The sequence below is a fragment of the Acomys minous genome (genome assembly GCF_964271855.1).
Source record: "Acomys minous genome assembly, chromosome: 13".
Taxonomy (NCBI): Eukaryota; Metazoa; Chordata; class Mammalia; order Rodentia; family Muridae; genus Acomys; species Acomys minous.
The window spans coordinates 22,289,046-22,304,600 of NC_140495.1; the positions used below are offsets into that span (position 1 = coordinate 22,289,046).

General features: G+C 37.3%; 1 protein-coding gene and 1 pseudogene across 5 annotated transcripts in view; both read right to left on the reverse strand.

Moving 5' to 3' along the window:
- STAG1 (STAG1 cohesin complex component) overlaps nt 1-15,555 on the reverse strand; it is a 311,613-nt gene that overhangs the window by 228,497 nt on the left and 67,561 nt on the right. For all 4 annotated transcript variants that reach the window (XM_084752355.1, XM_084752352.1, XM_084752353.1 and 1 more), the window contains 2 exons: nt 9,389-9,490; nt 1,282-1,384 (listed from right to left, as the gene is read on the reverse strand). In XM_084752355.1, coding sequence (XP_084608481.1) covers nt 1,282-1,384; nt 9,389-9,417 — 132 coding nt within the window. In that variant the 5' untranslated portion in view covers nt 9,418-9,490. The remainder of the gene's footprint in view (nt 1-1,281; nt 1,385-9,388; nt 9,491-15,555) is intronic.
- Nucleotides 1,419-2,485, reverse strand: LOC311580522 (large ribosomal subunit protein eL37-like; annotated as a pseudogene). Its single transcript has one exon. The product of its transcript is annotated as a large ribosomal subunit protein eL37-like (transcript).

The window sequence follows — 15,555 nt, forward strand, 5'->3', positions numbered from 1 at the left end:
TCCCCACCATGATGGTAATGGACTAAACTTCTAAACCATAAGCAAGCCCCAATTAAATGTTCATTTTGCAAGAGTTGCCTTTGTCATGGTCTCTCTTCACAGCAATAGAACAGTAACTAAGACAAACACCATAACCATAAATTATAAGAGGAAGATTCTATTTGCATTAAGAGAATGAGGATACAAGGGGGGAAGGGTTCCCTTAACTTGTTTGCTTTTGCAATTGTGATGTTTTGTTTTCACTTATTGCATCTGATAGGTTGATTCCTAAGGTTAGTCATAAAAACTCTATTTTTCTCAGCTTTCTGTCTTAGATCTAGCCAACAAAGAGAAATTAAAACTTCTGTTACCCATCTTGCCCAGAAGAATCTCCTAAGATCCTCATCTTAACACAAAAGGGTGATGCTCCATAGTCTGGAGAAAGGAATGCCCGTACAAAGTACGGGCAAAAAGAATGCCAACACATACAAATCTTACTGAGTTTCCCCTACCCAATATAAAAGTACATATATGTGGTGAAGTTTCCACAACATGCCATAAGAACAAAGCTCAAAGGGACCCTGGATAGCTAACTATGATGAAGTTACTGGAAAAGACACTAATTGGCACTGAAGGGTTTTAACCCTTCTCCTATACCTTGCCCTGCATATCTCCTCAGCTGCAATAGTGGTAATTTGTGAAGCTCAGTAATGAAAATAAGGGAAAGCTTACTCTGCCTTCTATAAAGAAAGCTAAGATTTTTCATAAGAACCTGCATAAAACAGAAAAACAACTACAATAGCAAATCAGATCATATATGAACGAGAACAGTAAATCTTAACATCCTGATATATTGTTACCGTCTCAAAGTTTATTACATTTAAATAGTAACTAACTCATAGAGTTTGTAAAGATACTCCTCAAAGTAGGAATATCTTTCTCCCTTCTAAATTTTCAACTCATGAGTCATTAAGTCTATATATTAAAACTTGCCTCGAGCTTTAAAATATTACTATCAGAATGCACACTTTGGAGCTACCAAAAGAAAAAAAAAGTTGAGGGTGAAGAACAGTATGTTTTAACTGCATCCCCTCTGCATTCAAGTACAGACAGTAAAGATATTACAAATTTCCCGTCTCTGACACTAAGTTTCCAAGAATCTCTGCTGTGTCACTAAAAAAAAAAAGAGAGAGAGACCGACCATAAAATTTTAACAGCATTAATACTAGAACTGACAAACAACTTATTTCAAGCTTATTTATGGGAAAGCATTGAAGCATAAAGACAAAATATAATACATACTGGAGGCCTGCCAGGACGACCCCTCTTTCTTTTTCCTTTGATCTCTGTTTCTTCAAGTTCGCTGCCAGCATCAGAATGGGCAGTAGTTTCATTAGTTGAATCCCTAGAAAATGCCAGGTTATTGTAGTGAACAAATTTATAAATAAATACAATACAGTTCAGTTCTACAACTTCCCTTCCCTAGGATCACTGACAAGCAGCAGTTAACATTTCTATTTTCAGAAACTTCAGTAAACCAAAATATATATACTCCCTATCCAATGTCACATAGCACTGAATAAAATTTATCCTACCCCCAAAATAAATTAATTAATGCAGCAATGACAGCTGCTCTTTAAAATATAAAGCATGACTAAAAAACTAATTCTTCAAGATTTTTAAAAAAAAATGGCTTGAGAGGAAATTTACAGAATCATGGAAGGCAGTGTGCTAGTAAATCTTTGTTTGTTTGTTTGTTTGTTTGTTTAAACCAGAGCATTTATTTTATGACTGATTAAAATCCTCAAGGTGAACTGGATGCTGCTACAGCTGCCCTCTTGGGTTTAGGCATTCCTTGACAGAAGCCATGTCTGAATCTGCGGTAGACAACTTTTAGGGGCATCACCCACCCAGGCCCAATTGTATTCCACCTCTTAGCCTTGGAGCTCCAGTTATGCTTTTTCTAGCACTGGGCAGGGGAACCACATTTGCCACAGGTGGACTTCAGAAGGTGGTAGGCCTCAGAGCCATAAAGGCAGCAATACATGTATGTCTTATTAGGACACTTTCCAAAAGATGATGTGCCTTTGGCCATCTTGTTTCTGTCACTGAGGCCAACTGGAAGAGGGCTAGTAAATGTTTAACAAGTGCTTCTTCAAAAGAATAGTATCTGGAAAATTCACAGTACAAAATGATGAACAATAATAAAAATACAATCCTCTTGCCTAGAAATTCCATGCAGCCAACTGCATGTCACGAAATGACTTATTTATTTATTTTTTATTTTCAAACTATTATTAGTGTTCTTTTCAATGAATAGGAAAAGTGAAATGAAAGACACCTGTTGGAACTTCACTTGGTAGTCAATGCTGAGTAATTCCTTAGCTGAGTCAGTATTTCCAACTTTGAAAGCTTTATAACTGACTTTCTGATGCACCTTTAAGTTTAACCCACATTAGTAACAATTTATCATTTTGTTAAACATACAATTAACAAAATCATTACATATAGCATTTGCTGGACTTCTTTGTACAAATAATTTCAAATTGTGAACATTCCATCATTAGAAACTGATAAACAGAATATCATTAAAACTTATTTCTAAATAAAGGAAAAAGGGAAATCCATTTATATCACATGTATGAATTAAAAATAACAACCTCACGATTAAAATGATATACCTTTTAACTGTGAAATGGTGGTTTTTGAATGTTTTATTTTAATGTGATTTATTTCCTTTCCTTTTATCCCATAGTATGTATATGTATGTGTAAGCATAGGTGTTCACCCCACAGTATTCTTACCTGTGAATAATTGTAGTTAACCATCATCCCAGACACTGTTTTACTTCATTTTAACTTTACATAATTTAACTTTATTTTTTTAAGGTTTGTTTGTTTGTTTGTTTGTTGTATATACAGTGCTCTGCCTGCATCTACACCTGCATGTCCAAAGAGGAGATTTGATCACATAGATGCTGTGAGCCATCATGGTTGCTGAGAACTGAACTCAGGACCTCTGGGCAAGTAGACAGTGCTGTTATCCCTGTGCTATTGCTCCAGTCCTAATTTAACTGTATTTATAATAGCTATATTATAATAAGCTGGCTTTAAAATTCACAAATATTCTAGGCTCTGATTCTGACTAATCAACACAGCACTGAATTCTACCTCAAGAATATTTGTAAAGGTCTACAGAAAACTAGGAATGAAATAACAGGAAAGATACATACCCAAAGAGTAAGCCCAACTCACAAATTTCTCTCTTTGTGTCACTAATAGTCTTCTCAGTCTTGGTTCTCTCTTTGTACTGATCCCTCCTTTGAAGTTTAATTCTTAAAGTCTGTTATTCTATTTTTATTGCATTGCATTCCTTTGGAGGTCTTACACATAATATGAAGCTTCTATATAAATAATTTTAATGCCTTAATAGAACAACAGAATAAAAATAACTATCTCTCATTTGTTCCATTATTGCCATGACTTAAAAAAAATAGTAGGGGGAAAACCCCTCACTTTATCTCTCTGTCTCTACCGTATCCTCTGTGTGGCTGGCTATTTTACACATTTCCATCTGCAAGCCAGTCTAATATACTAGTGCTAGTAACATTCAATCTTCAAAGGTAATCTGGTATTTGAATTATACCAGATATATTTTAAATATAAATAATATGGATAATAATCAAGGCTAGGAAGCTTTTGCTTAAAGAACCACACAGTAACTATTTTAGATTGGACTAGACTCTGGCACTACAAGATAGATGTGGACACATGCAGTAGATAAATGAACAAATACAAAGCTATGTTTGAGGAATAATTTAACTTTTTTTCTGGTGAAACAGTGATTTTAATCAAGCTTACTTACAGGAGTATGGACAGTTGTATAGGCAGCTATAACAACCATTTGCGACAAAAAGAAAATCTCCCTAGCAAAGGAAGGTTAGCTATCTATACATCCTTGAGGAGGGGAATGGCCCTGTAAGCTGCCATCACCCTAGCAAAGCTTAACTGCCTATAAATCCTTCAGGAAGACACAAGGTATCACAAGCTCTCTCTCTCTCCTAGTAGCCTTTAGCTACCTGTAACTGTTGGGAAAAGTAAAAGTAGGGCCTTGTGAGACCTCTCTGCTAGTAATCTTTTTGTTTTTAAGTTTTGGGTTTTTTGTTTTGTTTTGTTTTTTGAGGGGGCGGTTAGCATATATCTGCTGTTAGTATATGCATTAGCAAAAATATGCATTAAAAAGATAAACATATTACTATTTGAGTTTTATAAATGAGGAGATCATCTGATAAACTGATCTATAGACACAGATCTATGACATGGTAGAGTCAGCTGAATTTCAAATTGAACTTGAATTCTTGTATTTCTATGTGAGGCTATTGAAATGTAAATGTTTTGTATTTATCTCAGCTAGACACACTAGGTAAAGGCTTCTGACATTAAAGAAAGCTCCAAGAAATACAGAAGAAATACAATTCCATCTTATAGTAAGCCATTAGAGAAATTAATTTGTGCTGCAACAACAGAGTTTAGTAATAAAAAAAATCATGCTGTAAGTATGATTTGATTAATAATACTGTCAATTACAGCCAGTTTAAAAAGTCAGAATACTGTTAACCACAGCTAGTATGCTTTGTTTTGTATGTATGCTTTCTTATTAGCATGTAAAGTAACTCTTTAACATCAAAATAGTGGAAAAAAGATTTAGGAACACACTAAAAAGCTGTACTTTTCCTCACCTCAACTCTTCCATCTGAGCCTACCAACAACAGTCTGATGGATAGCTACTGCAGTGGGTGGGGAGAGAGATGGCTAAGTAGCTAAGAGCCCTTGTTCTTGCGAAGAACTCAAGCTCAGTTCCCAGTACCTACATGGTGGCTAGCAGCTGTTGGTAACTCTAGTTTCAAGGGATTCAGCCTCTTGTGGCTTCCATAAGCATCAAGGTGGTACACATGTGGTACACATACATATACGAAGGTAAAACACTCATAATATACATTTAAAAAACCGAATGTTAAAAAACTAAATAGTCTACTAAAATACTTTCTGTGTATGTGTATACAATAGATATTACATATTTGTGTGTGTGTGCGCGCCAACATTAAAGTCTTAAGTAGATGAATATATTCTAAACTACTCATACCATAAATACACAGGGCTCCATAAAGGTTAACATAAGGCGTGTAGACTTTATTTAAATACTTTTCTACCAATGACTACCCAGGATAACTGCAGTCTTGCAACACTGTAAAACTACTTCACAGCTATCCACATAAACAAGTTAGTCACATTATATTTCCTAAGTTCTCTTTAAGATAGATACGGAGAAATAGTGGGTCACTGATATAAAAATTCAAATTTTGAGCAGCTAATTTTCAATCTCTATAAATGGGCCATATCTGCAAAAGTACAGCACATCAGCTATAAGTATAAAAAAAAAAATCAACTTAAAAAAATCTTCAACATTCAACTTAGCAACTTTGGCACAGATACTACAAATTCTTTCTAACACATCTTTCTAGTGCTGGCCTTTCTACTGGTGTAATTGCTACATTGCATTCACAGTTGTTTTTTAATTATATGTATCTTATTATGTTCTCTTCATCCACTCCCCTGAAACCTCAGTTGCATCCTACTGATAGGGAAGAAAAGAGATACAATTCTTAACCTGACTTGGAAGTATCTTATGACTGTTATTTCTCTTTATTCACAAGCGTAATTTCATGTAGCTCTCAATTCTCAAACATTAAAATAAAATGTGGGGGGCAAAGGTGTTTCAAGTCTTTTATTTTTTTTTAAATGCCATTACCTCAGTCTAGATATGCCTCCCTTCTTCCCCAGGCTCATCTCACTTCAAACCTGTTCAACTATCTTTTTCTTAGAAGCATTATTAAATAAAGAAGTTAGGGCTGGAAGTAGTACAAAGTAGTAGAGTCTTTGCTCATCTATCGTGTGTGAGGCCCACGTTAGTTCTCAGGACTGCTTCACCCCTGGACAATGCTAATTGTGTTAAAGTTTTCATAATATACCCAGCCTTTCCTGCATAGCACTACTAACTATATGTTTACGGTTAGTTCATTAATACCTATAAATGCAATGACAACAAGGTGTGAGTCTGTTCTACATACTATATCTCTCTAGGGCTAGGATACTTAGAAAATATAAATATATAGTAAGGAGATATTTTGATATTGCTTGTAATAATAAACAAAACTAAGAATAAACAAATTCTTCAGTAATTATAGTATCTAAGAAAGCCAAGAATATAATATGATGAATCTGGAGAATGGCCTTTCAGTCTTTCCTATTCTCTCATTTTCTTCAAATCACTATTACTACAAAAATAAAAAATTTAAGCTTGAGTTTGAAAAAATAAAGGCTTCTGGCAGAGAAAATAAAGGCAGCAAAGCACTAAGGAAGCAGTAATGGATACCGTTGGCTTCTTTTGGCCAAGCTTTACACTAATGATTGAGAGCCAAACACAATCAGAAAAGACTTGACTAAAGTGGCACTTCCATGAAAAAGGGAGTGTGGCTAACGATATACTAAAGAGGGTGTGGCTGAGGTTGCTAGTACCACCATCAAAAAGAAAGTAAGTGTACTGCACTGTAGCAGCAAGAGATGCCTGACTAGCATCTCAGGCATCAACCTCCTTACCCATGGCACCCACACACCCTTGACAAGAGAGTCTAGGGAGATAATCCTTTGAGGAGAAGAAGCCCCTAGTTGGCTCTGCTCAAACAGCTTACAAAGGGCTACCTAGGAAACGGAGCACAGTTGCCCTGGTGGCAGATCCCTGTCATCATTCACATTAAGTCTGGGTTTGCTCTTACACAAAAATGAGATAGTCATGAAGGCTTCCGGGGAGATTTCAAAAGAAAAGACAGAAAAGTGAGACGGTAAACATTAGGTTCAGAATCCTTTTAAGTAATCACTGGCAAGGTGGTGAGGGAAGCTTTAAGGATGAAGCTGAAGCTATAATGGAGACAGCAAAAAATCAGAGATGCCAGGAAAATAGAAGAAGCTCCAGGTCCAGCAAAATCACTATAAAGGAGTGGCCATAGAGACAGCAACTGTCCAAGGTCTTTGAGGTTCATAACACACTACCATCTGCTCTAAATTACAAACACAGTGATAGAGGATTTAATGCTTTGCTGATGGGCTTTAGTCTACTTTGGTCTAATTTCTTTTGGTTTTCCTATTTGTCCCTTTGGAATAAGAATTTTTCTTGTGCTACTATATTTGGGAAGTAGGCAATTGTTTTTTTACTTACAACTCATTTTGTCATGTTACCTCATAGGAGACTTTGAAGCTGGACAAGGTCAATGCTGGAACAGGAAAGCCTTTGGGAACTATTTAAAAAGGACTATATGCATTTTGTACTATGAGATGGGCATAGGGAGCCAGATGAAGAATTAATTCTGTGATTTGAGTGTCTCCCAAGTCCTGTATCTTAAAGGTGCAGTCACTAGCCTATGAAACTGAAGAGACGTGGTAGGACTAACTTTAGGAAGTGAAGCCTAATAGAGGCACACCAATGACAGAAATTCTCGGACTGCAGCCCTTCCCCTTTCTTTCTGCTTCCCAGGCAGTATGGAGCAAGCGGGCACTTCAGTCTCTCCCACTGCCTTACCACAGGCCTAACAGAGTCAACTGACCCTAAGATAAACCTCTGAAACTGGACATGGAGGAAACACATCCTAAGTGGAATGGTCCAGGCATTTGTATCAAAATGATATGAAGTTAACACAACAGGGTACATAACTAGATGAGTAGATTAAACAAGGTAATAAAGCAAACATAACCACAAAAAGTGTATACTCTCAAATGGTTTATTAAATCTCAACCAAGAATACCCTTTCCACCTGAGTTATTCAACCAAAGCACATTCACTCAGATCTCAGATTACCACTATGCAGTACCAGTGAACATATTATAGATTTACAATTTTCTGTAGTTTTTCAGTTACAAAGAACAATACCTAATACTAACTATTAACACTACAATCTCTTTAAGTAAAAATATAAATTAAATAAGTCTGTTTCAATTTTTATCAGTTCTTAATGTGAGGACCTGTCTAATATCTAGTAAGTATGCTATAAGCAGGGAATACAACAATATGACAGAAAAGCTTATTATTTTAAGTGGTAAAGAACATTATGTAAAGACTGGAAGAAAAAAAATGGAAATTTAAGAGCACAGAGGAACACCCATACTAACTTTAAATAATCAGAGCAGTTCTACCAGGCATATACCTAAAATAAAGCACAAATAAGCTAAAAGAGTAAGAACAAGAGTTCTTAAGAACAAAGTAAAAAAAAAAAAAAAAAAAAAAAAGACTCTGCAGGGACTTCCGAACTCAGTATGCCTATAATAAAGAGTAAAGAGGAATGGAGCAAAGACATAGAAAAAAATTAAATTTTATTTCCTGTATTTCTAAATCTTTATGAAAACAAAGCTTTCTGCCTTAAAACTTCTAGGAGAGAAGGCTAACTCCTGGAAAAGATATTTGTAACTGAACTATAATTGAAGAAATAACTGCTTAAACTAATAATCCTTTTTTATAACTAAGCTATCACTATTGCATAGGATTAAAATACATGGATACTCAATTTACATCTTGATAAAATGATAAAAGAAACAACAGATGCTGATGTATGACTGTGGCATTTTCTAGAAATTCTATAATAATCTACAACTCCAGCCTGTAATCCCAGCACTTGGGCAGGCAGAGGTAGGTGGATTTCTGAGTTCAAAGACAGCCAGGGCTACACAGAGAAACCCTGTCTCCACAAAGCTAAATAATCATAATCATCACCATCACCATCATCATCTCCAAGTCTGTCCTACAATCCAACAAATCTAATGATATTTCACATTCACACAGCAAGGGATACTTTGGGATTCTTCTAGAAACCAGAATGCCACAATAATCACAATTTAAAATAAATTAAAAATAAATTAAATTAATTTAAAATAGAATAAAATGAAAAAATTAATTTAAACAGTAAATGATTAACAAATGTTTTCTTTTAAATAGCGAAACTGAATGTCTTGGATTTTCCAAACAATACAGCTACTATCACAGCATATCACCAAGAAACTGGAATCAGTATATAGGAAAGAAGTGCAGCTCTGATCCAAGTTAATTTTCAAAATAGGATGCAACATCAGGGTTATAACTGGCTGATTCCTGATATTAAGAGCATTAATACCTGATTCATTCAATATCAGAAACACACTAACATTCCAACAGCAAAAGACACTCATGAGCAGATCAATCCCATACCATATTATTTGGATTTCAAATATATTATCCCAATAAAAGAACACATTTGAGAAATCTCATCAGAATCCTGTAATGTTGTATTCATGTTTCTCTAAAAGAAAAAGGAAACTATAATACTTACTGCAACACTGGTAACTCTGAAGTAATCATTGCTGGAGAGGTTATTCCACAATATAGAAAGTTCTGTATAGTCCAACCTTGTTATACAACTTCAAAGGCACGCCTGTTAATTTAAAAAAAGAAAAAAAATTAAATAAAATGAATATAGCATAATACATCAATCCACAGCACCTATGATAACACTATTTGATATTTACCTGAAGTACTTAAAACCCTACATCCACAGGCTAGAGAGACAGCACAGAGGTTAAGAGGCCTGGCTGTTCTTCCAAAGGCCCTGAGTTCAATTCCTAGCAACCACATGGTGGCTCATAACCATCTATAATGAGATCTGGTTCCCTCTTCTGCCCTGCTGGCTCAACTGCAGGCAGAATACTGTATAAATAATAAATACAGTAGTTAAGTGTGGTGGGTCACACATGTAATCCCAGCACTCGAGAGGCAGAGGTAGGAGGATCACTTTGAGTTCAAGGCCAGCCTGGTCTATAAAGCGAGTCCAGCACAGCCAAGATAACACAGAGAAACCTTGTCTCGAAGAAAAATAATAATAATAATAACAAAAACTACATCCACAATGAAGCTTAGACGAGGATGTTTGTTCTATCTGTATTGCTAAGTAATTAAACTTAGAAGTAACCCAGAAGTCCTTTGAAAAGTGAGTAGATAAACAAACTTTGATATCCAAATATTTTTTGATGTGAAAAACAACTGCTCCATTAAGCCGTGAGATGAAATGGAGAAAGTTAAATAAAAGAAGCCATCTGAAAAGGCTGCATATTGCATAACTTTGGTTACATACCATTCTTGAAAAGGTAAAACCTAACAATCAATGACTATCAGAAGTTAGGGGGTGCAGACGAAACAGCCAGACAGAGCAGAGGGATTTTAGTGCAGCAAAATGTTCCTAAATAACAGATGTCACTAAACATTTGTCAAAATCAATATGATATATAACATCAACATAATGGGAAAGACAGACTTTGGATGGTGATGACAAGTGACACCTGTGAGACGTGCACTGCTCTGAGCTGACATGTGAACGAAGGGGGGCATCAAGTACCTACATTACTTTCTCTACAAATTCACAAAAACCTAAAATTTCTCTGAAAACAAACCTGATTTTTAAAAAGAACAAAACACACAAGACTAAGAACAAGAGTAGCCACAAAAGACCATGATTCAAAAGCAAATAGAAAAATATACCTAAAACTGAAGTCCCCAGCCAAGGCCAAGAAATATTAACAGATAACACATGAGAGCTTTTTAAAAATACTGATTTGGGAAGGAGGAGCTGGGGTGGGGCACTGAAATGAAAAAGGGTTTCCCTGTGTAGCCTTAGCTGTCCTGGAACTCTGTCCTAGGCCAGGCTTTCCTTAAAGTCACAGAGATTTGCCTGCCTCTGTCTCCCAAGTGCTAAGATTAAAGGTCTGCCATCAGTGCCCAGCAGTGGTTTTTAAAAATGTAAAAATCAGAAAATTTCAAAGCAGAATATTCCAAAGTATAAGATGTTTTCCTCATGAATGTGAATACAAATAGCCAAAACACTGAAATGTAACATTTATATAATTCCTGATTGTTTCATGGTTCTCTTTGCTGTAGGTAGTTGTGTGTGTGTGTGTGTGTGTGTGTAATAATATAAATGTATATGCAAAAAATAAAAATATTTAATAAAAAATACAATAATAGAAAGGACAGTCCTATTTTAAACAGAAAAATGGGTACAAAGGGAGGATGTAGCTTTCAAAGAAGTTTATAGTTCAGTGTTTCTTAAATTTTCTCTATTCATAACCCCTTTACATATAAGAAAATATACACAAACCTAGGTCTATATATATATAAAATATATAAAACATGTATGTAAATCAAACATTTATTAATAATAAATTATAGTGAAATTTACTTCAAAAAAAAGCTAACTAAAGATACAGAAATCTGAAGAGGAAGTTAAATGTACATGACACATCAAACAGGGAGAGGTCAAATTATAGCAGATTTCTTGATGGAAGCTATATAAGCCTGAAGACAAATATTTTTTAATGCTGACAGAAAATAAGTCAACTCTGATTTACATACTAAATAACAAAAACAGAAGAGTAACACACAGAAAGTAGCAGAATAGAGGAACAACAACAACAAAATAATCACCTCTCCCTACAAAGTAATTTTGGTTAGTTAACAAAAGGATCAACCTTATACACACACACACACACATACACACAATCAGCTACTACAGAATCTGGAACCTAATAAACCAACAAAGAGTATCTAACAACAACAACAAACAAAAAACAAGCAAACAAAAAAACCTAAATTTAGAAAAAGAGAAACTCACAGAATTTTGCCTACCTGCCTACCATCCCTGATCCCCAGAATAGAAAGTCAGTGGGAGCAGCAAAACCATTTCTTCGTATACTTGCAGCTGTGAGGGAGCAAAACACGGGGACCTTGTTCTCAAAAATGATCGCCATATATTTTGAAAAGCTCGCCACAACTGGTATTTGTTGAACGGATTTAAATATATCAGAAATAGCTGTATGGGACAAGAGATAGTCTATGACCCAGCTTCTTAAATTGTGGCTCATAATCCAACTGTTAGTCACATAACTGAATATAGAGTTGTAAAAAATTTGGCAACAGTTGAAAGTTCCTGAATATTCAATGACCAAAATATAATTCAAAAGCAAATATGCAATAAATCTTGAGGTATTTCTGGCAGTACTTGCCCATGTTGCGTTGTACAATGCCAGTGTAGCCTTGGATCTAAACATACAACACATACACTTTGTAATGCACTGTCAGAATGTCATGCAATGCCAAGAAACACTATCTGAAATACCCTGGTTCAGACTCCAGACTATAACTGTTATGAACTGCATTAATTTTTTTATTTATATACAGCACTTTCTACTCTTACAAAAACATAGTGATTAAGTAAAGAAAAGACATCTAATCTTTTCCTACCATCATTCTACAACATAAATATCAAATCAGTGTACCTTCAGCTTGAATTATGTCTGAATTTAAAATTTTTCTTTTTGAGTTGAGGATTTAAATTTTATTTTAAAAACTGTTAACTTTGGCTTTGAATTAAGGCAGAATTTGCAACTATTTTTAAGTTGCCCTCAGCATCTTGCTATTCTATACTATGTATTCCTGTGTGGTGAATTTCTCAGCATTGATAATTACAGAAATGAAATGTTCATTAACTCTAAAACCATAAAAGATGCTTTGTCTCTGAATCAGAATTTCAACTAAGACTTAATTTATCCTGTAAAACCAAAGAAAGATCCATATCAGTATGTGAACTTCATTTTCTTTTTTAAAATGGTAAATTAGGTATACAAAAAAACCCTAAATATATTTCTTTATAATTAATGATCAGTAAATGTTTGATTTGTATGCCTAAGTTATATACCAATACATTTTCTTAGATAAAAATTAGACAACTGAAAAATGCCAAGAAGCCCTAGTCTATGAAATGAGCAGCAAATAACCAAAGAAGCAAGCCTGGAAATAAAGCCTGAATACAACATTCAAGACACATCTACACACACATGTCCAGAGCTGGGTGCCTGCTTGATGTCAAGGAGAATAAACTTGCATCTCTCAATAATGGCTAAAATTTATGCTAGCAAAATATGGAGATAAAAAAGCAGACTCTAAAGTGAACAGGACATTGAAGGAATAAATACCTTGGCTAATAAACCAATCTGCAAACAACACCTTTTTTCCATTTTGGTTTCAGTTCTTCAATGAAACCAGTCGTATCACTTATTTGGTAGTCAAAAAAGACAATCTTTGTTTTAGAAAATACTTTAAGAAAAATAAGCATGCATAAACCTCAACAGATATCAATATCAAAAACAGAGATGGGAGGAAACAGTGCAATGTATTAGAAATACCCAAGGCGAGATCATTCAAGATAGCGTCGATCTCACACTGTATCTGATCCGTGGAACAGCAGTGACTGCACAGCCACCAAAGGACCATACTGAGAGCTCCAAAACACAGTGCTGGTGTTTTCCAGAAAGAAGGAAATCCTGTCATGTGGCTCGTCCATGCCCTCCTGCTGCAGGACCATAGGACCACGCTCAGGTAGGTGAGCCCCTAGGGACCCTGGGCCACCACCGCTGCCACTACGACCCAAAAAGCAGCAGCCCAGCGCTTTCGAGGAGCGGGTGCTATTCGGATCAAGTCTGAGCGAGGACTGCACTGCCCACACCACAGGCCTCATGGACTCCCTCTCACGGGCTGGGGCCATGCTCAGTGAGAGCATGGATGATGCAGAGGTGGATACTAGGAGCAGCTCCCTGGCCGGGGCTCACGGTGGATGGAGCATGCGATGGAACCACAGACTCAGGAGGTGCAAATCAAGTCACAAGTTCCCTGGGACAAGAAGCTGAGCTGAGCTAACATCAGTGGTTTCTGCGAGCTACTCAAGGAAGGCTTTGAGGGGCTTCCAATTGCCACCTGCTTGATGGCCCACAAGATACAGTACCCACAAGAGTAGGAGGCCATCCAGCCCTTGACAGCTGGCAACAATCTGGCAAAGTGAATGGGAGCAGGAGAGCTGGTCCTGAGGACAAGGAAGCAGGAGAGCTGACCCTGAGAACACAGGAGCAGGTGAGCCAGCCCTGAGGGCACAGGAGTGGAGAGATGGCCCTGCCCTGAAGACGCAGGAGCAGGTGAGCCAGCCCTGCCCTGATGACATGGGAGTGGGTAGGCAGGCCCTGCCCTGAGGACACAGGAGCCAAAGAGCAGGCCTGCCCAGAGGACAAGGAATCCAGGGCTCTGAGTGGACCTTACCCCAACATCTAGCCCATGTATGACCTGCTGAAACACATGAAGGGGCCAGACCTGCAGGTTCAAAGATTAAGAATCTCCTTGACACATGGCAACAACGGGATATCTGACAGCAGTCCCAGTGAGGATCTGGTTACAACAGTGTAGGCCTCAAACCAGACCTATGACTCGTAGCAATGAGCATCTGAAAGTAAACATATGTGGACAAACGACTATACTGCAGGATACACTACAGCTTCTACGACAAGATTTTTTGTCTGTTTGTTTTATTTTACTGGGGGGAGGAGAGGGATTTTGGTACATGATGTATAAATCATAGACATTCAATTTTTTAAAAAGAATAGGAAAAGAAATATCTATATGTGTGTGTGTGTATATATATATATATATAAGATACCCAGTTTTAACAAAAACCATCACAAGATATATTTTAAAAAAAAAGAATAAGTAGCCCGTTTCACTAATAATATAAAATCATCCTAAAGAATCTCAAACATTATATATATGAGGCAAATAATCCAAACATTTCCAGAAGACACAGATGAACAAGCTTAGAGAAAGTAGGGAATAGCCTTGAACTGACTGGTACAGGTGACTCTGCTATGCTTGTAAACAGGAGCATAGCATAACTCCTCTGGGAAGCGTCACCCAGCAGCTGATGGAACCGATGTACAGACCCACAGTGACACACTAGACAGAGCTCAAGGAGTCCTAGGACCAGTTGGAGGGAAGGTGGTGGGAGCCAGAGAGGGTCAAGACCTACCCAAGAAGACCTACAGAGTCAGCTAACCTGGGCCCATGAGGGCTCACAGAGACTGAACCAACAATCAAAGAGCACGCATAGACTGGTCCTAGGACCTCCACACATATGTAGCAGATGCACAGCTTGGTTTTCACATGTGATTCTCCCAACAGCTACAGCAGGGGCCCTCTGACTCTGAAGCCTCCTTTTGCATCCTTCTCCCCTAACTGGGCTGCCTTGTCTGGCTCAGTGGGAGAGGGTGCATCTAGTCCTGCATGGACTTAATGTGCCAGCGCAGTTGATACCCATGGGGGGCTTCCCCATTCTCTGAGGAGGTGAGGAAAGAATGGGGAGAAGAGGTGTGTGAGAGGGAGGTGTGTGAGAGGGAGGTGTGTGAGAGGGAGGTGTGTGAGAGGCAGGTGTGTGAGAGGGAGGTGTGTGAGAGGCAGGTGTGTGAAAGGGAGGTGTGTGAGAGGGAGGTGTGTGAGAGGGAGGTGTGTGAGAGGGAGGTGTGTGAGAGGGAGGTGTGTGAGAGGGAGGTGTGTGAGAGGGAGGTGTGTGAGAGGGAGGTGTGTGAGAGGGGGGTGTGTGAGAGGGGGGTGTGTGAGAGGGAGGTGTGTGAG